This window comes from Stegodyphus dumicola, chromosome 6, assembly GCF_044657685.1.
Source record: "Stegodyphus dumicola isolate Sdum_Otavi_A_Nest chromosome 6, ASM4465768v1".
NCBI lineage: Eukaryota > Metazoa > Arthropoda > Arachnida > Araneae > Eresidae > Stegodyphus > Stegodyphus dumicola.
The window spans coordinates 137,475,387-137,501,439 of NC_140773.1; the positions used below are offsets into that span (position 1 = coordinate 137,475,387).

A 26,053-nucleotide genomic window follows, 5' to 3' on the forward strand; every position below is an offset into this window, starting at 1 on the left:
CAAATCGTAAACAAGTTTGAGTATAATATATATTTAAGTATATTTTGGAAGAAATTAAAAATTGCTGCTCCAGTAAACATGCAAATGATAAAGAAGGGAAAAAAACTTGCATACTTGGCAGGAGACTTGCATTCATTGCTTTATAGACTGTTTGCATATATTATAAGATTAAACCTAATTTACATGTAAAACTACGCATTTATTTAGCCTTTCTAGACTACAGTCGACATAAGCTTTGTTCAGAGTATAAACCGAGCTTCATTGCTAGGCGACCATGTTCTGCTACATCGCAAAAAGTACTTTAAGAATTTTGCCAAAATCTTCTTAAACTTTTTTATTCATGTCAATTTGATATCTTATATTATGGTGATTGATTCTTTACCAACCTATTGCAGCAAAGCTAACATGAACTGGCATTCAGTCAGTAGTTTTACTGAGCCAACTGTGCATTTATGCATGCGTAATTTTGCCTTCACTTACTGGCTGTGGCTTAAATCCTATTACATGGGTGTGAACAGAATTCTATCTTTAAGTTATGAAACCATATGATCACAAAGCTGTCTGAAGGAAGCCTTATCGACCTTGCCTGGCCAAATAATTATTCAACTCATTCATTGAGTTGAATAAACTTGAATGAGTAAAAATCAAGTCATTCAAGTTTATTTTGCTCTACAGCTGTTGATATAAACTAAAATTGACAAACTTAAAATTACTACTCCTTGCAGAATCTGTAAGTTTTAGACATATACCAAAAAAAAAAAAAAAAAAAAAAAAACTGTTATTTAATTTAGTAGTTTAATTAATTTAGTAACCTAGCTTCTTTAATTGTTATGACCTTTAAGCACAAATAACAGCAAATGTCAGCACTGCAAAATCTATCTATCCTTAACTTTTACTTCCACTTGTTATGTAAAAGCTTCCTAATATATACTTCTGGTGGAGCTGATGGAGAAAAATAAACCTTCCAAACTGAACTGTTATTTTTAGTGGAAAACCAAATTATTTAGTGTGATTTGCCTTATTCTAGTTATCTGGAATAATTTGAACCTGCAATAATTTGAGATTTAAACCAACCTTTTGGCATGGTGGTAGAGGAGCTAGCTGAAATAACCTTGAGCTTGAGTTTGAATCTCAGAAAAGGTATGGATATTTCTAAGTATATAGTATATCTGTACTTGAGGGCACTTCAAATACTTTCGAGTCAAATGCTCTCCTGGAAGATTGATAAAAGGTAAAGAAAGGGAGGGAGATCTATGTCCCAGATGATTCTTCCTCAAAATTGAGATTGGAGCAGGACAATTTGTACTATCACCTGTAAGGGAGCATTCACACAAGAATTTAGCTATTGCAGCTTAGTAAAGAGTAAAAGCCATTAACTTTGTTCACACCATGGAATACAGTTTTAACTCTAAATCATGGAAGGTGAATGTGCAGCTGGCACATCAAAATTGTTGACTGGATATCAGTTTGTGTTTGCTTTGCCATGATTGGTCCTTTCTTTTTTATGCCATCTTGATGCTAAGTTGAAAAGTTAGAATATTTACACAGAATTCTTATAACAGTTTTCATGACGACAGGGTCTAGTTACCTCGCAGTGAACTTCAGCTTGTACTATTTGTGACTGTAAAGCCCTTGTGTGAATGCTTCCTTAGGTGTCTAAGCAGTGGCAGGTACAAGACCACAATAAAAGCACAATAATTTCTTGGCCACAATAAAAATCGTGGCCTCGATATGATGTTATTGTCAGAAAAGTGACATAAGTCACAACAACATAATTTGAAATATGCCAGTATGTTTTTATGTTCAAAAATAAGGTATAGAGCCTTTTAGTTTTATTGCATTTTCAGATTCTGGAAATAACCTTATTGGTAGCAGACTATATGAATGCAATTGGAAGAACTGGAAGTGTTTCTGCCACACTTGCTCGTCTAGATAAGATTCGATCTTCCTCTAAATTCCGCTCTTCAATTGCCCCAGATAGTTTTCCCCGTGGAGTTCACGATGCAAGTGGTCTACATGATAACAAAGCTATGTCATCCTCTATCGAGCTGGATAACAGACGAGGCGCTTTCAGTAAAAAACGAGCAGGAAGTGACTGTACGTGATCAACATGTACTCATCATCATTAAACATCTGTTTTTAGTTTTCATTTTTGATTAATGTTGTTCATATATTGGGGCAGATGGATATTTCTAAAAAAAAATTGCTTCTAGTGAATGTTTTAATCATTTTTAAAGCCCAGTTTTTTTTAAATTTATTTTAAACAAAATAATTTGTTTGTAATTCCTGTATGTATATTTGTCAGAGATAATGTGATTTTGCTTATTAAGCTGCCAGCTGATGTTTTTAGAAATTATGATTATATAAACAACTATCTTGTTGAGCATTTCTTTTATGCATTTACATAGCTGCCAACTTTCCTGATTTTACCATCATGTTTTTTTTTTTTTTTTTTTTTTTTTTTTGTCACATCTTCCGATTTTTAATTTTTAGCCTTTACTAAAGAAATTGTCTCTCGGCGATAAATGAAATTTAAATTGTGCAAATTCCATCTCCCCATCCATAGTGATTTTCAGCATAATTTATCTTCTGAAATTTTATCTGAGTTGAAGTGTTTTTATTTTCTGTAAAACTTTTTATGTATATTAAACTAATATATAATCAATTAATATTTGTATTTAATTTTGTTTAACATCAATAAATACTATTACTAAGTTATCGAATTAAGTATGTACATTAATTATTAGTTTCATTTTCATAGTATTTAAAAGTATTTTCATAAATAAAAGCTTTTCTTCTGTTTCCTTAGTATAAAATTATAAGAATATTACGGAATGAAATTAGTGAGAAAACATAAAACTTAGAATATCTAATTCAATATTAATATATTTTACATTAGAAACGCATTATAAATAATTAACTTGAATCATGCATTGCAAAATAAATTTAAGTCAGTTTAGTTCTTTCTGAAATAGCATTGCCACACAGCACAAAGTCCTCCTGGATTTTCATATTTCATGGTTGGCAGCTATGCATTTAAAGGGGGGGGAATCTTTCCTTAAAAATTGAGCACATTTCTTGCATTAAATTCACCAAAGTTTATTTCATATATAAACATAAAATCATAACATTTATTTTATAATTAAACATTCATCAGAGGTGCTAATTCATTTGATATATAAGTATTAGATTCTTTTTTTTTTAGTAATTAATTTTCAAGACGTATAAACAAGTGAAAAAAAAAACGGTTATAGTACATGTACATCCGCTGCAACAAATAATGTTTTATGTTGCTTAGATTTTTATATTTGTTATTTATTTTGAAATGTGTCCAATTTAGTTTTGATTGGCAATAATTATTGCATTTAGTGTTTATCATATTTTTGTCATCATTTACATATCTTTTGCATATCTAAACATATTAAATGAATTACTAATGCATTTTCAAAGATTTATTAAGTTATAGCATTTGCAGCTGTATCTTTCTATTATATAGTTATTTGTACAATATGTAGATAACTTTGTATTTATAAATTGTAAAATGATAAAAAAAAAATTACACCCCAATTTTGTGCCCTTAACATGATTTTTGATTTTCACAAATACATGTTTTGTGTGTTTTTTATGTATCAACCAAAGATAAAAAGAAATTATTGTTTTATGTATTTCCACATTGTTTACATCCATGTGAATCCATTGAAACAGTACCCATAACAATCTATTGTCTTGATGTTGTAACAGTCCAAGCCTAACTTACAACTTAGTGGCTCTCAGGTGCTTGTAAAATCTCTTGGAATATAGTCAATCTAACTGCAATAATGGCTCAAATTATTCCTAATCTTGGTGCTGTATATCAGTTTGATCAGTTGATGTTAAAGTAGTGATGGGGAATTTCACAAAGATAGGTTCTGGAACACCTTTGTAACAATCCAAGTAGGAAAACCAATCTTTGTAAAGTTACGAACATAATGATGCCAAAAATAAGAAATATATTTCAACCACTTTTTTAATTATCATTTTGAAAATGATTAAAAATATCATGTGCTCTTTATTTCTTTGAAAATGAGTATTATAGTACAAACTCTGAAATCCGGACGTCCATTATCCAGACCTCAAAGCCACAAACATTTTTTTTTAATTAATGCTTCACACATGCACATTTGATTTTTTCATCCATAATAAAATGTGGAGATTTTAACTTAAAAATTCTGATTCTTAATTTCACTTAAGCACCAAATAAAATACCTTGTTATGGAAAAACAATCATGTAAGCATAAATTTGTGAGATTAATAATTTGGCTCCATAGCTGAGTATCTGCTTGGCATACAATCTCAAACCGAAACATTCACCTATTTTATATCCCTGACACCGACCTGGCAAGTCATTATTTATACTATTTTGCTTTCATCACCGCATGTTTATCAATACATAACAGCTTCAGTAATAACTCATGCTGTGATGTCTAAACTTTTTTTATATTAGTAATTGAATAACAAAAGTATGGCAACTTTTTATACTAACATTACGCTTGGCGATGATTATAGATTTTTAAATGCACTAAGAAATGTTGACGAGGAAAAATTCTTTTCATATGCTAAAAATAGATTTTGTTAATGAAACTCATAGGCCAAAAGATTACATTTAGTGCTATTTTAATTAAAAATAGTTGATGTTATTCACCATAAACCCAGAAGCGGCTACAGAATATGTCGGCATCAGATGGCTGAATTTAGGGAAGACGAAATTTTTGGAATTTGGGGAAGCACCGAGCGGCAAAATTAAGGGATGAGAAGTATTTATGATTTAGGGAAAGCACTGGGATCCAAAGTTTAGGCATGGTGGAAATTTAGAACTTAGGAAAGCGCTTTGTAGCAGAATTTATGACCGGTAGTGGCTGCACCAGGCGGTATCGAGCACCGGCCCTAGATAAAGCCTTAAGTATATGTGGGAGTTTTATTTATTTAGTACTCAGATTGGTTTGAAGCATGTACAAGAAATAAACGTAGGTATAGTAAATAACTAAACTAATACGATTCAGGCTTAATTCAGTATGCAATAGGAGCAAGACAAAATTTAGCGAAACAACTTGGCTTTCCTCACCAATCTTGTGATACACAGCTAATAATGTATAACGGATGCTATTAAGTTAGAATAAAATTATCTTTACTGATACTAAGGCATTTCAATTAATGCAGCAGACTGCACCGCTCCCTGATCTTCTAATTTGATCCAGCTTATTATTTTTTGCAGACTGTTATTATTACGGCAATTTTATAAAAACTAAGTTTGAACTTTTGATTATGTCGAAAAGAGTTTCCAGTTCTGGAGTTGCCAAAGGATTTACAAAGCGAAACCATGTTTCGATGTCCATTAAACAAAAAATGGAATTGTTGCAAAAAATTGATAAAAGCATATCCGTCTCAAAATTATGCGAGGAGTATGGCATTGGAAAGTTCACTGTATATGACACAAGAAAAAGGAACTTTTTTAATTTTTTGTGGAAGCATCTTAAACTTACATTGAAAGAAATGTTTAATAAAGTAAACAAATAAATATTAATCTTTCTTTTATAAATTTTGATACCCTTTAGATCATAATTTTTCTTTATTTCATAAATTGCGATTTCATATTTTTAATTGTATAATTTCAACATGCCAACTTACCAGATTTAAATTGATGATCTATTATCCGGAAAATCCCCAATCCGGAATTGCCGAAGTCCCGATTTCGGACTTTGTACTGTATAATGATTGGTATAGAGACTGTTGCCCTTTAGAATGGACAAAGAAGAATGAAAATTGTTTGTCCAATCAAAATGTTGTTTCAATTTCATATATTATTAAGGCAATTTATCCATTTAGGGCATTTTATGGCAGTAATCAAGTTGATAGCAATGCTGGATGATGTTTTGAATGCCTTACCTTCTTATGGGTACCCAATATTTAAAATATTTTTATTCCTTTTTGATTGGGGCTTGGTCTTTAACAAATATTGCAAGCTATTATTCAAACAGTATTTTCAAGAAAATTATAGCTACATTTCTGATGGATTAAAAATTGATAGTTTTGCTGTAAACAACTAATTGGAAGTCTTGAACATATTCTTCATTTAGTAGTATGATAGATATATTAAATAAAAACATGGATATTAAAATATAAATTTCTTATTAAGTATCAAAATCTAGACTTAGTTTTATATGAATGTTCATACATATCATTACATAATCCATCTAATCAGACTGTATTTTCATGTTTTATATATTAATGAGCATTTTCATTTCCTGTAGTTCATTCATTGATAACTTTTTATCATAAAACATTTTTTTTATTTGTACCTTAGTTAAAATGAAATTTAAACATTTTACTTTTTATTGGCATTATAAGGAAGTAAACTAAACCTTGTATGTGAATGAATTCGGCATCTTATATAATTTTGTATGTGAATTAGGCATATCTTATTAATAATAATCACATCTTAAATTACTAAACAATAATTTAAATCATTTGTTTTAAATGTTTAGACTGATGTTTTTGTAATTAAAGTGATTTTTTCCCCCATCAGTACATTTTTGAAGATTTGAACCTCTAAATACGAAAGGTTTTAAAATACAATATTAACTGAAATTAATTAATATTCAGAAATTGTTCAGTTTCTAATACAAATTCTCTGGTACATTTTCATCATCAGAAAATGCTTTTCAAATTATCCAGGAGGATATGAATTTCATCACATTTTAATTTAAATTTGAAGTTTAAAGCTTTGATGCAAGCTTAATGTTCCCATCAATTCTCTGACTTGTTAAAAGGGCCCTAAGCCAAAGTTTTCATTCTTATACTCAATAAATTGCTGAAAGTAGTAAAATTTAAACCACTTTTTAAATGTAGGTAATTGCTAATTTAAAAAACATTTAAATGCTAGATTGCATATTCAATGCACCTCTGCTTTAATTCATATTACTATAGGATATTAATTCTAATTCATTTTAAATTCTACAAAATTTTTAATTAAAAGTTAATACATTCTAAACTTTGAAAGTGGTAGACATTTTTATTCTCTGTCAGATAATGTTATGTTTTAAACACACAAATACAAAATAAAAAAGCTAAGGCTGAGGACCACACTCTAATGAATGATGGAAATTACCCGATATGAATGTTGACTGATCATCATTATGTGTTATTCAGTCAAAATATTTTCAGATATGTTGAGCCAGACTGTAAAGTTGAGCTATCCTTGTATATTTTTTGCATCAACTAAAGGTATAATTTTTTATGATGTATAAAAAAGGTTAGTCATGCAAATGAGAATAAACTCTCAATTGCAAGGATTTGTGAAAGGTTAAGAGACTGACAGCTCAACGTGTTGCAGCTAGTTTGTAGAATTATTTCTTTTTTTGTGTGTGGTTGTGTATGTGTATTTAACCCAAATTTTGTTTTCCTACTTCCTAGAGTTACAATAAAAAGTATATGTGCCATCACAAACTACTTGAAACCTGGCTGCTATGAACAGTGTTAGTGTTTTTCTGTTTTGTAATGTAAAAATAAAAAGTGTGTTTTTAAAAGTTGTGTGTTGAAGTTTTTCATTTTATGATAGAATGTAATAAAAAGACTGAAATGATTTTCACAAAGCTTAACTGCTTACTTAAAACCTGTATGTAATTTCACCCTGAACTTTTGTGATTTTCTCCATGTACAACATGAATATCAGAATTTTTTTTTTTTTAGACAGTGCTGTATAAATGCATGCCAGTCATTCTAGATGGACAGCCATTATGCACTTTACCATAATCAAATCTGCCTAAAGAAGCAAACAAATATTATGCCAACCAAAAGAAAAGTCACTGGTCTAATGACTAAGAATGAAAACTGGTAATTTGACTGAAATTTAAATCCTACGAGTATTTTATTGTTTTTTCTTTGTATGATTGAATATAAATTAGATTTCTGAAGAAAGTCCTCTGAAAAAGCATCCTTCCTTAAGTTATAACATCTTGTATGCTTTAAGCAGAGGAATTCTTAACAGTGGGAACCTTACACATTCTCAAAGGACCTAAGACAAACAAAAAGTTCAGCAAGACCTGTTGAAATCATTATGACCAAAAAGGGTTGGAAACAAGTTAAATTCAAGCACTGTGAAATAAACTGGAACATTTCTTATTTATATGTATTAAACAATACTTTATGCAATAGAATTTTGATAATCCATACATCTTGGATCAAGGTTGTGCAGATTATAGGTTTGGCTTTGACTTTCCAATTTATTTTTTCTTTTTAATTTAATTAAATTTGAACTACTTGCACATAAATAACTAGCCAAATGATACTTCAGTAATAATTTAATTAGAATTTATTTAATACAAAACTATTGATTATATTATATATATATACAACAAATATATAATAATTGAGACAAAAATAATAAATTTGGGGGCTTACAGCTTAAATTTAAAATTATCCAAGTGATTTTACAGTAGTTTTTCAATTTCCAAGTTGGTGTAATCTTTTTCTAGTAATTTGTTTATAACATTTTTTATCTTGCATATAAACTCTACATAATAAATTTTTGTGTGTGTGTGTATATATATATAAAGAAAAATTGACTATCAAAGTGGATGTAAAGAATTCTTTTTGTAAAGATGTCTCAAAATGCTTTTATATATATATATATAAATGTGTAGTAACTAGCAAATCTAAATTCTTTAAGTTAGTCTAAATTTTTCAAGTTATGTCCTTAAACAACAGAAAAAATAGGTAAACACATATACTGTTTACAAAAACCTTAGCATTATAGCTTTCCCTAATTTGAATCCTTTCAAAAATACCAACATTATGTTCCATACATATATGTTAATGGATAAATAATATAATTACCTTATAAGAAATGCTTAGAAAGGAAATTTTGGATTCAATAAAATAAAATCTTTCTCATTTTTTTATACTTTTGATTTTTTTTAATGCCAGATAAATTTCTGTAAGGGCTGTTTTATAGGAAACTATCCCTATTTACTGGTGGTGATGTAAACAAACCAGTAAATGAATTGCTTTAAATTAAAAGTAAATGTCCAAAAAGCGGTAAATAAATTAATTCTTTTAACTGCATAAACTCGATATTAAAACACCAGAAATACTCAAAAGTAATGATTTAACTACAATTAAAAAAATCTGCAAATTCATGATCCTTGATTACAGAAAGAGAGAAAATATTAAATTAAATTTTTAATAAAAATATGTTACAGTGAAATTTTGTTAAAAATTTTATCTGCATATTTACAATAGGAAAAATTACAATAAAATTTATTATGCTGAATTTCAGAGAACTGAAATATTGTTCATATCCAAAAATGATCTTAGATTACAAGAATCTAGCATTAATCAGTTTCAAATAATTGAAATTCTGTAGATCTAAACATATTATACATCTATAAAATATAATTTTAAATTTATATACACATTTATACTGTACTACATTTCAATTTTATTTATTATTTAGAAAGTAATATTTAAATAAAACAAAAACTGGCTGGGAAGGACATTGATCGGTAGTGAGAAGAAGGGGAATAGAGCAATAAACATTCAAAATCACAGACTTTAGCATATACTTAATTTGTTGTTAGTTAGTGTAATGTATATCTATTATTAACTATTATGGTTATGTATTGAAGATATTCTTTTTAGATGAAAAAGCTACTGAAAGAATGACATATTCGTAAGAGCCACCTACTTCCTGCCCGTCTACGGCATATGTTACACTATCACGAGGGGCTTTCGCCACCCGTATTGTGGTTAACCGCAGGTAATTGCTCTTTGTCCATCAATGGAGGACTTCCTTATCAATCTCTCTCTTCGCCCATCGGCCTTCTTTCCTTTTAACTTAGCAAATGCTTATTCTGTGCTTATTATTATATTATTATTTAAACGAATATGTGGAGGTTATAGCATTAATTTGCAAAGGTACTCCGTAACATTACGCCTTGGTCCTATTTCCTGCATACTCAATAAGTGTTATGCTCTTTATCAGTTTGGAATATCCAAGCTCAGCAAACTAATTCTTTTAAGAACTAAACTATTTTTACTAAGACTGAATCACAAAGAAGAAGATACAACAACTGCAGAAAACATTTAAATCATTATTAACTTTTAATTTCAGTTAAGGGTGTATAACGATGTCATTAAGAATGGGTACATTTCTTCAAACACAGATTTAATGAATACATAATTTTAATAAGGTTTAATTAATACACTGATCAATTTTGTTCCTAAATGATATGTTTTATTATAATTTTATTAAATTATGTGAGGGAAGAACCAAATAATCAGGCTTGTAATGAATTACATAAAAACTTTCTATTAATTAAAATAATGCTGTAAATGTTAATGAAATTTATGAACTGAATATATTAAAAATAAAATGTATTTAAAATGAGAAAATTAAAATAAATTAATAATATACATATTTGCAGAACATTAAGGGAATACCAATTCTTGTGAAGTTTTAGATGTTTTTCCACATACTTATTAAATGCTTTTCAAATAAAATTTATAATTTTTATTTATATTAACATTAAGATTTTGTGCAATATTTCAAGCAGAATTTCATGTAAAAAAATTAATGAAATAATTTTATTTAAAAATAAAATGCATTACTTTTAAGAATTAATCTTTTAAAATTAATTACTAAATCCCCAAAAAGTAGAATTTGTAATAATAATTTCAACACATTCATGAGTGTGAAATTTTTTTTTTTACTTTATTACTGCTTATTTTTTTTATTATGGCATTTGTTTTATTACTTGTTAGTTATGTTAAAAATACCAATAAATGAAATATGAGAAATTTTTATGAGGTGTGACAGAACATTTATTATCACACCCATATACACCATGTACATCATATAAAAGAAAAAATATACACATTGTTTTTGGAGGAATTTACACACATATTTTGGTGAGCAAAATTGTAAATTACCAGAAAAAAAAAAAATGTGCGTATATTCCTGCAAATAATTTAAATCAAATTTGCAGTTTCTTATAAATATAAAGAGAGAAAAAAAGTGTCCACGGTTATGCAGATTTTCTCTTCTTGATTATAACTTGAATATCAGTTCATTAACTGTATAACAATGAATTAACAATTAGCAATATCAAAATAAAAAGAGATCAAACAACACATTCTGGTTATTGACAAAATACACATCAGATGCACAAAATGAGTACTTTATATAACCATGTCATGTTGATGGTTTTTAATACATATATAACTAATGACTAGTCAATCTATTCCTAATGAATTAACATTATAAGGCAATTCCTGCATTTACTATATTGTATCTTATCTAGATACACACACACACACACACACATAATTAACTTACATAGAATACAGACTTTTAAATCAATTATTCACAAAAACATAGATTTAGTTCCAAAGATCACTACTATATTTCTTAAATTTCAACCTTTTCCATTTTGTACCATTATTATTATTCACAAAATATAAAATAAATATAATTTAAGAATTCAAATTACCTAGTTTATTTTATTAACAGCAGTATAAACTTTGTTTTTGAATTGAACTTTCCTATAAAAAAACGAGCTGAATTTTTAAGTTAGAGCATTGTTTTAAATGCTCAGTGATTATTTATAACCATGCAAATTCTAATTTTAAATTAAAGGATTAGAATAACAAGTGTTTTCATTGCATGTACGATTTTTTGTTCTATCAAAGAAACTTGTTCTAAGCCTTTTCATGTGAATAAAACTTGATGGCAAAATCATATAATATAGAACAATAAAAGTCTCACATAAATAACAGTCTCTAACATATATATTTTCAAAAATATTTACAATATTAAATAGAGTGACAAACAGTTTAATAAATATATGCACAGAAAAAACATATTTTCATCTTGAATCCATAAAATATATGAATCACAAAAATTATTTTTTTCTATAATTTCAATTTTCCTAACAGGTATTTTATTCAAAAAGTATACAGAAAGAACTTCATGTTATACTTTTTTGTGGAAATTGCAAGTAACACTACAGCTAAAAAATGAAGTTCATTTATAAACATATATACTTAAAATAAATGTCATGAAATAAAAATTTTTTAATTTAAAACTTTTTTTCAAATAGGAATAAAATTTATATGAACTATTTCATTTAGTTAATTATTGTTTTTAAACATTCAATATGAAAATTTTTTTTCATTATCATACTTCTCTGATACATTCATTTCAATACTTCTGATAATAAAAATTTTTAATTTCATCTTTTTTGGTTGTTCTATCTGTATAACTATTTCATTCAAATTTACAGACTGATATGCAAAATTTTATCATGCAGAAGGATATTTTAAAACAGTTATGGAGAAATGAAATTCCATATAATAGTATCCATCTATTTAAAAAAATGTTTTTAAGTGACTATTTTCAGATGATTTATAATGAAATTCAAACTAAAACAAAATACTAAAATATTAATTCAAACTCAATATTCCAAAAACACAATGATCTGAAAAAATATTGTGGCTATTTAATATCTGGATTACAAAATGAATATATTTCTCCAAACACCACTTAATCTGCTATTGCATCACTTGATTAAAATATAATTCCACAAATCCAAATAAAGGAATGCTTTAAATTATCATCCAAGATTTGTACATCTAAGGACTAAAAATTTAAGTAAGGATGGAATGGTAAAACTACTCTATTTTTTAATATCATCTATCATATCAATATTAATTTTGAAATACACATAAGGGTAATATTCTTCCACTCCAAATGAACTCAAACCACCAGGAATGTCCTAGGAAAAGAAATCACAAAATAAATAAATAAAATAAGTGATAGTCAGCTGATAAAATAATATACATATCAGATTTTATCTATTTAACAAAATTTAATGCTATATACAATAAAAGCGTAAATGGCTTTACTTTTGAGTAACTACCAGAAATAATATTCTTGTAATTCACATGAAAAGTAATCCTGACTGACATGCAATATTGAAAATATAAAGATAACGCACTCATTTAAAATAAAAAAGGTGAGAGAAAATCATGCTTTAGCACCCCAAACCAGCAGCAATGTGAAAACTAAGACATATATCCATACTAATAAATACTATTGCTAAAATATCCCTTGGATTAAGAAAAATTGCATAAATATTTTTATTCAGCACAGCAGAAGAAAATTAACGCAATAATAATGGAATTATAAATAATTATAAGTGAATGAATAAATATCTACAGTGTGTTTATACAAGGAGGAAACAGATATCATTTCCTTTATTACTGATCCTAGAAATATACAGTGAAACTCAGTTCAAGCAGTGCAGGATTTACATATAAGCTACACAAGGCCCAAAAACCCTATAAACCCTTAAGGCCCAAAAACCCTCTAGGTATCTCAAAAATCATATCTGGCACTGACATATATTATCTGGATTTATAAAGGGCCCCATATCTCAAATAGCTTAGGGCTTTATCAAGTCTAAATCCAGCCCTGAGTTCAAGAATGAAATTTATTCCTGAAGGCAACTGAGAAGTTCAGAAGTTGAAATAATTTTTCCATTATAGGAATTAAGGTAAAATGAATTAATCCACTCCTGCACAACAGATGAATACATATTTAAATTCTTTGTACAGAAGTATTTTATATGCAGATGTTTTTAATACAAAACGAATGGAACTCACAGTATTTACGTATTTTCCTGTTCATCATTTCTATAAACAAACCAGTCACAAAAAGAGTGATTTAATGCCAGTAACAGCTAAAATGTTGTGTAGGATCGCCAAGCATCCTTTTTTAGAAAGGACAGTTCTTTAATCAGCTTCCCTGTCCTTGTCCTTTTTACTTCCTTCTACAAAGTAAAAAGGAAGTATTGTAATCGCGAAAAGTTTCAGGTAGCATATTTCAACAAAAATATCCATTTTGACCGCTATCGAATGAAATTTAACGATGTTTTTGCATTATATATGTACGTAAGGACAGAATAAAAGACTCTTTTCCTCCGAAAATAACTGCTAATAATTATAAAACTGCTTTAAAATGAATTCTGAAGAGAATTTTTCGTGGCGTCTATACGAACTCAAAAACAAGTAGCCTCAGAACGTTGAAATTTTGTATATAGGCCTGCTATAACATGTAGATGTGCACCTCGTATTTTGGTAGTAATCGGCCGCACCAAACTTATATAAATATATTTATATATATATCCACTCTGTTACCCGGCTCAGTGATCTCAGTTTCTTTACTCTTATATGTTTGTAAATTGTACATTTTTTGCTTTAAAAATGATTGAATTATGTTGTTCTTAACTTCCGGTTAAGGTTTTTATGCCTTTAGTAAATCTGTATGCAATATTTTTAGAATTATCAACAATTTTAAAGTTGTTTAAGTGCCGCTAAGCCTAATAATGTTTTTGATGGCGGCCATTGCTTGTTTACATTTGAAACAGCAGAATAGTGGATTTGTTGCCATAGAGAAACTTAGCTTTGCAACAACAAAGATAATGCCTTCATTTATGTATTAATCATGTATAATCGAATTAAATCATGCTTAATCCTTTCTGGAATTTTTTTGAGGAAATAAGTGTTTAAGATTTACTTTGTAATTTTTAATACAGATATTTTGACTTTTTATGTATTTTTGCCTTGTCGCGAAGTGAGAAATAAACTAATTGAATGAGAAGTACTCAATCATCTATGAAAAACTTTCTTTTTTGTTTTGTTTGCTTAATTTCTTTTATACATCATTCTAGCTTTATTATAGTATTTGAATAGAACATGTGGCAACGATTAGATAATTCTTTAAATGATATAAATTTTGTGCATTCTAAGTTATAATATGAATGAAATATAATACTGTTAAGTGAACCTAGTACCAGAGTGTCGCTATGGTAAACAAATAGAGTGAATTTTAAGGAATGCATTTATTCTATTGTGGTTTATGCGCTGTCGGCGAAGTAGATTTAATTCAATCCAATAAGTTTAAATGAAATGCAAGAAAAAATGCGTATAATTTAATATTCCGTACAAGGAAGTCATATGGTGTACACATCAGATTTTTTTAGTTTAGAAAAATGTCAAATGCTCTTTATTTCAAAATTTAAAGTCTCTTACAGCTGAATGATAGTATTTAGCCTTGCAATTTGAACAACTTGCAAAATGTGGTGCTAATGTGTGCTTTCTGGAGTTGGCTGTGATCTCCATTTGGAAACACAGTTCTCTCAGCATAGAACGCAACGAAAGTCTGCCATATTTTTCATCAGTTTTATTTTCTCTGCCATTTGTCGTCATGATTATCAAATGCCAGAAAGCACTACAACAGGCTAAAGGGGAAATTGGCCATACCTCATGCGTAAGTACTTTGCAGTTGACAGTATTGCTGAACAGTTATTTCACCTACCCTCTGAGTCTCCATGTAGAATGTGCTTCATTTGCATTTGTTTCATTCATTCAAAGGTATTCCATGTGACAGGCTCTACATATAACATTTACACATTTAATTTGCCACTTTTTCATTAAATTGTTATAAACATATCTTTTGGGTTTATTACATCTCATTTTATAAGTGCTGTTACCCTTATAAATAAATTATGAAATTAATATGAAAAAAGACCAAAGAGTTATGTTCCTTTAACAAAAATCAGAGAAAATGTCATTTAATGTTGATATTAAGTTTAGCTGTTGAAGAACTAGAAAACAAAAACTTCAGGTGCTAATGTTTTCAACATTCCAACCAACTTAAGAAATAAGCTTAAAATACAATATGATGAGAAATGTTTTAGTCTCCAATTTCATCAGCATTTGAAAAAATTAAATAATGTAGAATCTCAAAGATTACTGATTACATGAAATTATTTCTTTCTTCAGCAATTACTTATTTTGAACACTTTGATGAAAATTCTATATTTGGAAAATTATCAGTTTTAAAATCTGTTAAATAAATCATTTCTAACATACCAGAAATTTGTTCAAGTTATTAAAAATTCAAAGCTTTAGCTAATCAAATTCAGCTTTTCTTATTTATAGATGACTTTTTTGATAAAATAACATTAATTCAAAAATGTTCTGTTTAAAATTCTGAACATTTTACAAAATCCAAAATATCAAGCTGCAAATGGTACATGATTTTAAAAAGTGCTGATTATAAATGTCTGAATATTTTTAGAACAGCTTTGTATGTGTTTTTAATTTCTGCAGCAGCAGCATATTGTGAAAGAATTTTAATATCATGTCAACTACACGGCTAAATGAATGTAGTAGGTGATCAGTTGAATAAATAAAAATTGAATTATTTATACATTTTAATTTGAAAGAAAATTGTTCAAAATTTGCTGAGAAAATATAAAGAGATACACATTTTTTCAAGGCTGCCAAACTTCAGAACAAATGTAATTTTTTAAATTATATTTGCTTTAAAACTAAAAATTTTAAATTAAATTTAACTTTAGTTTTAAACAGGGTTCGTACACATTTATACACATTAAAAGTAAGGACTTTTACGGATCATTAATGAAAAAAATTAAGGACCTATCAGGAAACAGAACTGAATATACCAAGATACCAAAGTAATTATCTATACCTGAACTTCACATTTGTAATACCATTCTAAGAATAAAACACATTAGAAAGTAGAACATGTTATTCTTCTTAAGTTCTACAGCTTGGTACATGCCAAAGCTGCTGTCCAAATTTTCTCCATCTGACCCTACCCAGTGCCACAGCTTCCCATTGGTTTATCCGTATCAGTTTTAAATTCTTTTCCACACTATCCAGCCATCTACAGGGCACTCTTCCTTTTCATCGTTTCCCATTTATTTTTGAGAAGGTTATCTTTTCAGTAAGAAATGCATCATCACATATATAAATATGGCCATTTAATATGAGATATTCTTTAAAAAAATAAAATAGTCTTTGCTTTAAAATGTCGCTGAAAAATAAACAATGGTTTGAAGACTATAATTTTGTGCTTTCTGAAGAAAAATACTCTTATTCAATTATTAAAAAAAGATGTTAAAAGCATTGTTTTAATATTTCTACACATAAAATAAGTGACATAAGTAATATGAAAGGAAAGAAATGTCAAAGTTTACATCTGACTGGGGAAAATGCAAAAAATGCATATCAAACGAAAATACATACACTTCTCTTATTAAATCTCATGTCACATCTCATGTTTTAAAGGAAAATCCAGACCTCCAAAGAGCTATAGCAAAATCTTTAAATATCTCTGTAGGAACCATGAACAAAATTATAAAATCTGATTTACAGCTAATCAAAACACACACAGGGAAGTTTTTCTAAAGGTTTTATGGTTATTACTGAATTGCCTTATAATGGAAAACTTAAAATAAGGAAAGTAGAAAAAAAAATGTCAAAATTAATTCGGATTACTATCAGAAATATGTTTTAACCCTTATTTTCAAAGAAGAAATTTCACCTCTTTATCCAAACAATCTTCATTGTGTTCCATCAGGATAAGGCTTCAAGCCATACCTCTAAATCTACTGCGCTATTTTTTGAAAAAATGAGAAATGAAACCGAAATTAAAGCTATTCCCTTTAAATGCAACCCACCGAGGTCCCCTGATATGTCTCCTATAGATTACTGTGCATCTGGACTTTTAAAACAAGCTCTTTATAAATGGCATCCCAAAACATTGGATGAACTCTGGAAGATTGTGAAGGAGAAGTAGAATAAAATCAACCTTGATATTTTGAGAAAAGGTCTTTTATCTTAGAAATCAAGATGTAATATGATAGTTCAATAAAAGGGCTATCAAAGTAATATATTAGAAAATAAAATTCTAAGGTTTGTTTATATATAAATCTTTCCAAAATCATTACAAAAGTGAGTGAACACTCTCTGTATAGAAGAAGCTAATTTTATTTCTTTAATACAGTACAAAGTCTGTAATCCGGACTCGTTTGGACTTCGACAATTCCAGATTAGGGGTTTTTCCGGATTACAGATCATCAATTTTAATCTGGTAAGATGGCATGCAGAAATCATAAAATTAAAAATATGAAATTGTAATTTATGAAATAAAGAACAATTATGATCTAAAGTGTATCAAAATTTACAAAAAAAAAAAAGCTTAATATTTATTTGTTTACTTTATTAAGCATTTCTTTTAATGTAAGTTGTTTAAGTTGCTTCGTTTTATGTGATAATACTTTCTCTTTAATTCTATAAACAGACATGATTTCTTGTTCAGTTATAAAGTTCCGCTGTTGTTCAAGTCCTATAATTGCTGTGTCGAGAATACCGACTAATTTGTCAATCGAAATGTTTTCTTTTTCAATAACCTCTTTGTCACTTTCTTCACTATTGGAAGCGAATTATAATGACGAGGAACTTAATTTAAATCATATCAAAGACAGAGTACAACGAGATGAAATACTACATTTAGTAAGGAATTATAAGCCAAATAAAATAAAAACATCTGCCCTGAAGATAAGGATAGTGCTGACAGATCAACTTCCGATTCATTGCGCACCCCGGCGTTAAAGATAAACAAAGTTTAGATAAACAAACGTTAAAGTTTAAATAAACAAAGGATATGCCTTTATCCATTTTTTGCAGCAATTCAACTTTTTGTTTAATGGACTCCGAAACATACTTTCGCTTTGTAGATCCTTTACATGTTAGTAAATATATATCAGAAATTGTATTTGACATAATCGAAAGTTCAAGCTTACTTTTATAAAATTGCTCTAACAGTCTGCAAAAAATAATAAGCCGAATCCAATTCGAATGTGCACACGCATATTCGCAGCTGTAAAGGTCTTACGCGCACGCGTAAATGCCTATGCGCAGAAAGTTTGTAGCTTTGAGGTCCGGATTATAGATCATTCCAGATTATGGGTGTCCGAATTAACGACTTTTGCCTGTACTAGTACTATGTTACCTAATATGGTAATTATCAAACAATCCAACTTATTTTGCAGTAACTCACTAAAATTTAAAGAAATATTTAATTTGTATTAAAAATGTAATGAAAAATCAACACATTTATTTTTATAGGATATCCATTAATTCTACATTTAAAAAGGTGTGGAATATTTTACAATTAAATTACTATAGCAAAAAGAACATACCTAATTGAAAATTCTGCTTATGGTAGCTATATAAAACACTGTATTTTTAAAACCATTCTACCTCCTATATCGAAACTGATCTCATAAATTTTTTTATTTATAACTGAATATATTATATAGAATCAATCATTAAAGATATACAGTAACAAACTTTCACAAATTTCTCTTGCATAAAAATTAAAAATCTTCTGTTACCCAAACATCTTAGGAAACATTGATCTAAAAAGTATTTGAAAACATTTACATCAGTTAAAAATTTTTAAACTTTACTCTCAATTTCAGAAATAAAATTATTATAAATTATTATACATAATTAAATTGCTAAAATGATGATTCTGCTTTTTCAACTAAATGGCATTTTAAGTCGCTTTCCATTGTTTTACATTGTAAAAGAAGAGAAAGGTGCTTATTTCATGAATTTAGATATAAAAAATTGTTACATAACTCACTGTTTGCCAAAGAAAACTTTAAAAGACTCCTTCAAAATCAGAATCCTCATACTGTCCACATTTTTAAAAAGATTAGAGGTTCAAAAACTCAAAACTTCCATTTCCCCCATTATTCAAATCTTTCAAATCATAACCTTAAATCTCATTAACATATTAATTCAAAGTTTTTTATTTTAATGGCATCCAACAGAAGCACTCATTAAAAACAAAAAACAAAAATGAATGCTTAATTTCAATTCACTTAGACCATTAATATAATCTTGTAATGGCCATGAGTAGAATACATTATATATTTTGCCAAATTACGTAGGTCAGTCAGAAAGTTTGTTGCACAACTGCGTAAATATGTTCCATCTAAGACTATTTGGATGACACTGTGTGACAACACTTCAGACATGTACCTTTATCGTGTGACATAGCGCCTTCCCCGAGCCAAGTTTAGTTTTTCTGATAATTAATCGCAAACATGTCTTGACAGTTGCAAATAGCATCCAAATTGGAAATGCGTGCAGCCATTCGTTTTTTTTGTGGAATAAAAGGTGCAACTACACTGAAATTTATGGGCAGTTGCATGAAGTGTATTGTGAAAATGCAATCTTCTGTCAAGATATCGCAAAACGGTGCAACGCGTTTGAATGGAAGTACAGATATTGACGACGCTGAGCACGAAGGAAGACCATCAACTGCAACAAATTCGAAAATCGCTGCTCGTGTGAACGAATGCATTCTTGAATACAGATGCATAACGATAGACAAAATCTCAAATGAACTGGATATTTCTCATGGAAGTGTGCATACAATTATTGCCGATCACCTTAAATTTCATAAAGTTTGTGCTCAATGGGTTCCATGTCTATTGATGGAGGAACATAAAGGAAATCATTTTGAAAGTGCATTTGCATTTCTACAACATTACCAAATGGAAGGAAATGAGTTTTCGGACAAAATTGTGACTGGAGATGAAACTTGAATTCACCACTTCTCACCTGAAAAATGCAGCTCGCTCGAGTGGAAACATTGCAGTTCCCCAACACGAACAAATTGTGTCGAACTGTTCCATCTGCAGGAAAGGTGATGATGACATTTTTTTTCGACAGAGAAGGCGTGGTGCATACAGAGTTCATGCTGAGGGTGCCACAATTAATGCATCTTCTTATTGTGAAACACTAAAACGATTGTAACAATCACTTAAAAATCGACGGCCAGGTAAACTGTCGAACAACGTTGTGCTCCTGCATGACAATGCAAGACCGCATGCAGCAAAACAAACGTGTGACTTTCTGAAAAAATTTAGGTGGGAAGTGTGGAATCACCCTCCTCATAGCCCAGACCTTAACCCTTTGCGGCACAGGGACACACCTAAAAATTTCCTTCTGTATGCACAGAAAAATTGAATGAAAAAGGATTTATAGGTTACTATAGGTTACTCTGAACCTTCTTTATTTATAGTAGATGGCAGCTCAACACAAACCAGTCCATATATTTTTAGCCATGTTTAGTTTTTTAAGACCCTCATTTCTCAGAGAAAACTTCCAGATTTTTTTAGGGTACAAAAGGAATTGTTTGAAAAGAAATTTTTTTTTTTTTTTGGCTGTATGCTAATCTCTTTATTCTATATTAGTTTTAAATTTTTACCTAGAAATCTTGCCTAAAATCAAATGGCGAACCCTAGGTGTGCACAGACCGGGCTCACTGATAATCTAGGACAACTGAAAGTCTGTATTCTTTGTTTCTCCACATCTCATCGGTCAGTTCATTGACAACAATGCTCATTTCAGCACTCTTTTCAAAGCTCTATTCATTCAGCACACCCACAGAATTAAAAGATAAGTGCTATCTTCACAAAATTTTACTTGTGTACTCTTTTAGGCCTAATTAGACTGCCTACCTTTTTTTTTAAACAAAATTCCAACTTTAAAAGGTAGCATGCCGGAAAGGGTTAACCTCCTGACTTTCATGTGTTTGGTCCCATGAAACGAGAACAAAGCGATGGTACCATTCGGATGCCGAAGTGAAAGCTGCAGCCCAACAATGGTAATCGGACATTGAATGGGATTTCTTAGCAGAAGGCATCAAAAAACTTGTACCACACCTCGACAAATGCTTAAATAATGGAGGTAATTACTTTGAAAAGTAGATTTTGAATGAAACTTTAAAATATAAATAAAGTTATTGTAAAATTTTGCTCCTGTTTTTTTTCTTTAGGCATTGCAACTAACTTTTTGACTCACCCTCGTATACACAGAAAATTAACTTCCAACTTCAAGTGCTTTAATTATGCCATATTTCTTTCAGAAAATTTTATTTGTATATTCTTAATAAACATAAATGTCTTTTAAAAACATAATTAAATATGTTTTTCACTAAACACAGATTTCAAATTTTGCTTTAATTAAAAACTTCTGTTTTGTTTGATTGTTGCTACTCCTGTTATATGAAGAATTTAAGAGATCCGAGAGCTATTTATGATTAAAAGTTAAAAAAAATTAAAGATTCATTCCACTTTATTTTAAAGTTTCCCCCCCCCCAGATTTGTGGCTTTTGTTACAACTAACAATGTGCATTATTTTTAAGTTTTATTTGTAGTTAAAAATTTCTTAACAGAAATCAATTTTTTGCTTTCAAAATCACTTTATTTTAGCTCACTTTAAATGTCACTGAAAAACACATGCAAAAATTTAATATAAAATTACAAACCAACTTACATCAATCTGACCAGATGCCAGACTGCTATCCAAGTGACTATAAAGGTTATTCAAAACTTCTCTAAGTTTCTTTGTAGATTTTAATGGCTGAAGTAACATAGCTTGAAAATTGACAGGAAGTCCATATCTTAATTAAAAAAAAAAAAAAGAATCATTTACAGATATGAAACAGTCATTAAATTACTAAAATACCAAATAGCACAATAACTAATTAGCTATTACAGTAAACCTTCTGGTTACAACTTCTACTGAAAGTGATCAGTATAAGGTCTGTCCGCAAGTAATGCACCCTCTTTTTTTTTTTTTTTTTTTTTTTTTAAAGAAATTTACTGATTTGATTCATAACAATTACTCAATATTCTTTGAAATATATCCCTCCTGCTTTAACACACTTGTTCCAATGCAATTTCCATGCTTTATATGCGTCTTGGGAGTCTGTCACAGGAATGTCCTTTAGTAACCTCGTCGTAGTCGTCTTGATGTTCTCCAGGGTCCCCAAATGCTGTCCTTGGGAATCTTTTAATCTTCGGGAACAAAAAGAAGTCAGTCGGAGACAAATCAGGACAAGCAACACAAAAGTCTCCAACGGCATTTTCTCAAGTTTGCAACAAAACTTTGCGTATCGCTGCTCGAGTTTTTTCATCTTGATTTCAACCGAGCATTCACACAAGGGTTCACTGAAACAGGCACTGTGACTCTCCAGGAGCTCAGAGCCAACTGGTGCTGGTCATGTTGTGTTCCTGAGGCTCCACCCATCCTTCCGTGCAAGCAGCAATGGTGTGCAACGGATAGTTGCGGCAGAAGAAAATGGGGCGCATTACTTTTGAGACATACCTTGTATTTCTGAGAATAACCATTAACTCTAAGAGGACCATGTCTACAGGAAACAAAAACCTTTTGAAATCATAACAGATCATCTTGGACAAGTGTACTATATTATACAGGGTTTACCTTTAAAATCTAAATGAGTTTATTCCAATAGAAATATTATACCAGCCACAAACATACAGATAAATTTTCTAACAGTTACAACAAAGCAAAGAAATGAAATATTAACTACAAATCTTATAGCTTCGTTATAAACACAGATATTATTATCACAATGAAAATCATATTCAATATAACTATCATTTCAATAATAAATGTAATTGTATGTGTTTTAGTAATACAAAAATAATTTATTTCTAAACTATAACAATCAAAATAATAATATTAATACTGGAATATTTTGCTTTGGCCAAATTTATTCTAATCATGATATCAAATTTGTTTACTGCACATTTGAGTTTAGTACCTAAATTTCATTAATATTATTAAAGGTCTAAATTTTAAGACACTATTTAAAAAGTCAATTTGTAGACCAAGTTGTTCCAAATATAGATAGCTGTTTCCTTAGTACCGATTCCTTACCATAGAAATTTTCTTTAACTGTTGCATTCAAACTTCCAACAGTGATTTATTTCACAAATTACCTTGACTCTAAAGTAGGCTTGGTTTGCAAAATTAAACATGTCCAAATTAACCTTTTCTGGCATGCTACCTTTTAAAGTTGGAATATTTAAAAAAAAAAAAAAAAAAGTAGGCAGTTTAATTAGGCTTGGAGAAGTACACAAGTAAAATTTTGTAAAGATAGCACCTATCATTTTAATTATGTGGGTGTGCCCGAAGCAGGCACACTAATTGAATAGAGCTTCAAAAAGAGTTCTGAAACAAGCATTGCTGGGAAGTGTGTAAAAGAGTAAGAGATTTTGCTTATGATTAAAAAACACTAGATTGTGAATACCATAGCAGATTTAGCATTACCCAGGGTGTGCGACGGGAAGATCTGCAACTCTACACCCCCCTAAATAGCTCATTTTTGGTTATATGATGATTACATGCTTACGAATAGAAAAAGAAAAGTAACTAGGATATATAATATTTACATTATTTACATTTCATATTTACACTTTAGTCTACTTTTTTCATCGTTCGAAAAAAGTGACACCACCTTTGAAAAGGCACAACCCAATATTGCATGTTTTGCACATGTGCTGGGATCCATATCTGATTCACTATCTTAAAACAATTCATGTAGCACTTTCAGTGCTTTAGAAACGGTCAGCCATCTCCAATCCTCTCCAATTCGGAAAATAATTAAAAATCCAAAAAAATAAACTAATATTATATCTACAATTTTGAAATTATAAAATAAAATGTCTACAACTCAAAACTATTAAACATAGTGCTAAGAAAACTTCTTTGAACCAAAGCGAAAGAGAAAAAGAGAACTGCTCTAATGCAAAAACAGCTAACTGATGGGTAATGAAACACAGATGTGAACCCACCTTTCTATGTTAATGAACTGATCGATGAGCTGCAGAGAAACAAAGATACAGCTGCCTCTCAGCAACCTAGATTCGCAGTGAGCCAGTCTGGGAACACCTTGGTTTGCCGTTTGATTTTAGGCAAGATTTCAAGGTAAAAATTTTAAACTAATATAGAATAAAGAGATTAGCATACAGCTAAAAAAATAACATAGAAATTTCCTTTCAAACAATTCCTTTTATACCCTAAAAAAAAATCTGGAAGATTTCTTTGAAAAATGAGGGTCTTAAAAAACTAAACATGACTAAAATATATAGACTGGTTTGTGTTCAGCTGCCATCTACTATAAATAAGCAAGGTTCTGAGTAACCTACAGTAACCTTCAAATCCTTTTTAATTCAATTTTTCTGTGTGCACAGAAGGAAATTTTTAGGTATGCCCGGACCGGGCACATCGTGCCGCAAAGGCACCGTGCATGCAAATCAAAATCTGATTGGCTTGTTTAACAGAGTATGACAAAACATATGTCTATCTGCCTTTTAATTTAAAACTATTTTGCATTTCTAAAACTGTCACATTTCACCCAAAGAATGGCATCAAGCACTGCTACACATACAGTTAGTAAAAAGAATACATACTTCCAATTCAACACAAGGTATATAAAATTTATTTCATGGTGTTATATGTAAAAACCAAAATTTGAATATATAATTTTAGTTATAAGATAGGCATAAATAATTATAAATATTTCCTTTATGAAATTTTTGAAGATATTCTTTAGAATGAAATTTAGATATATTATATGATGAATATAATTCAACTGCAGATTCCAAAGGGAACTACTATTAATTTACTTTTGTACCAACAGCCTGACGACTTTCATCCCAGTGGGTTAAAGTAACAAATGCCATTCTTTATGCTGGGCTAAAGGAGTGAAAATGTGATAAACAGCAAAATTTTGCTTAAATGATATTCTGCTTACCTGAAATACTAAAGCAAATTAAATCAGTAAGCTCCAAAACTAATGATTTCCAATCCTTTTAATTAATTCCCCCTATTTTCTCATTTTCAAATGAAAATAAATATTTTATAATATAAACAGGTAATCATAGTAAATTTTACACATAAAAATAATGGACTTCAAAATCTCAGTGCAGAAAATTATCTTTAAGTACTTATATTTATTAATGAATTATGTCAATTAAATTTGCTGTATATTAATACATTTCTTTATAAGTAAAAAAACTACCAAAAATTGTAGCATCAAAGATTTTGAAAAAAATTACTAAAAAAAATCTTGCAGTACCAAACGAAATTTTGCCATTTTTTGAGGAATGCCAAGATGATAGACAATATCATCTTGTAATTTCGAACAGATCTTTATTTTTCTATTTTAAATATAAAATAACATTACTGAAGATGTATATAAAAAAGGCACCAAAATGAAGCATATCCATTTTTTGTGTACAAGTATTCTTAGTGT

General features: G+C 29.3%; 2 protein-coding genes across 9 annotated transcripts in view; one reads left to right on the forward strand and one right to left on the reverse strand.

Moving 5' to 3' along the window:
- Positions 1-8,586, forward strand: part of LOC118186759 (uncharacterized protein CG43867-like) — a 285,190-nt gene extending 276,604 nt beyond the window's left edge. For 2 of the 5 annotated variants that reach the window (XM_085818917.1, XM_085818918.1), the window contains exons 32-33: positions 1,848-2,097; positions 7,730-8,586. In XM_085818917.1, coding sequence (XP_085675043.1) covers positions 1,848-2,097; positions 7,730-7,788 — 309 coding nt within the window. In that variant the 3' untranslated portion in view covers positions 7,789-8,586. Of the gene's footprint in view, positions 1-1,847; positions 7,563-7,725 lie in introns of those variants that run through there. The other 3 variants (XM_085818919.1, XM_085818921.1, XM_085818920.1) reach the window with 3 other exon arrangements.
- The window catches only part of Vha44 (V-type proton ATPase subunit Vha44), a 50,788-nt gene continuing 33,056 nt past the window's right edge, over positions 8,322-26,053 (reverse strand). For all 4 annotated transcript variants that reach the window (XM_085818923.1, XM_035356907.2, XM_085818922.1 and 1 more), the window contains 2 exons: positions 22,264-22,390; positions 8,322-12,809 (listed from right to left, as the gene is read on the reverse strand). In XM_085818923.1, the coding sequence (XP_085675049.1) occupies positions 12,711-12,809; positions 22,264-22,390 (226 nt within the window). In that variant the 3' untranslated portion in view covers positions 8,322-12,710. The remainder of the gene's footprint in view (positions 12,810-22,263; positions 22,391-26,053) is intronic.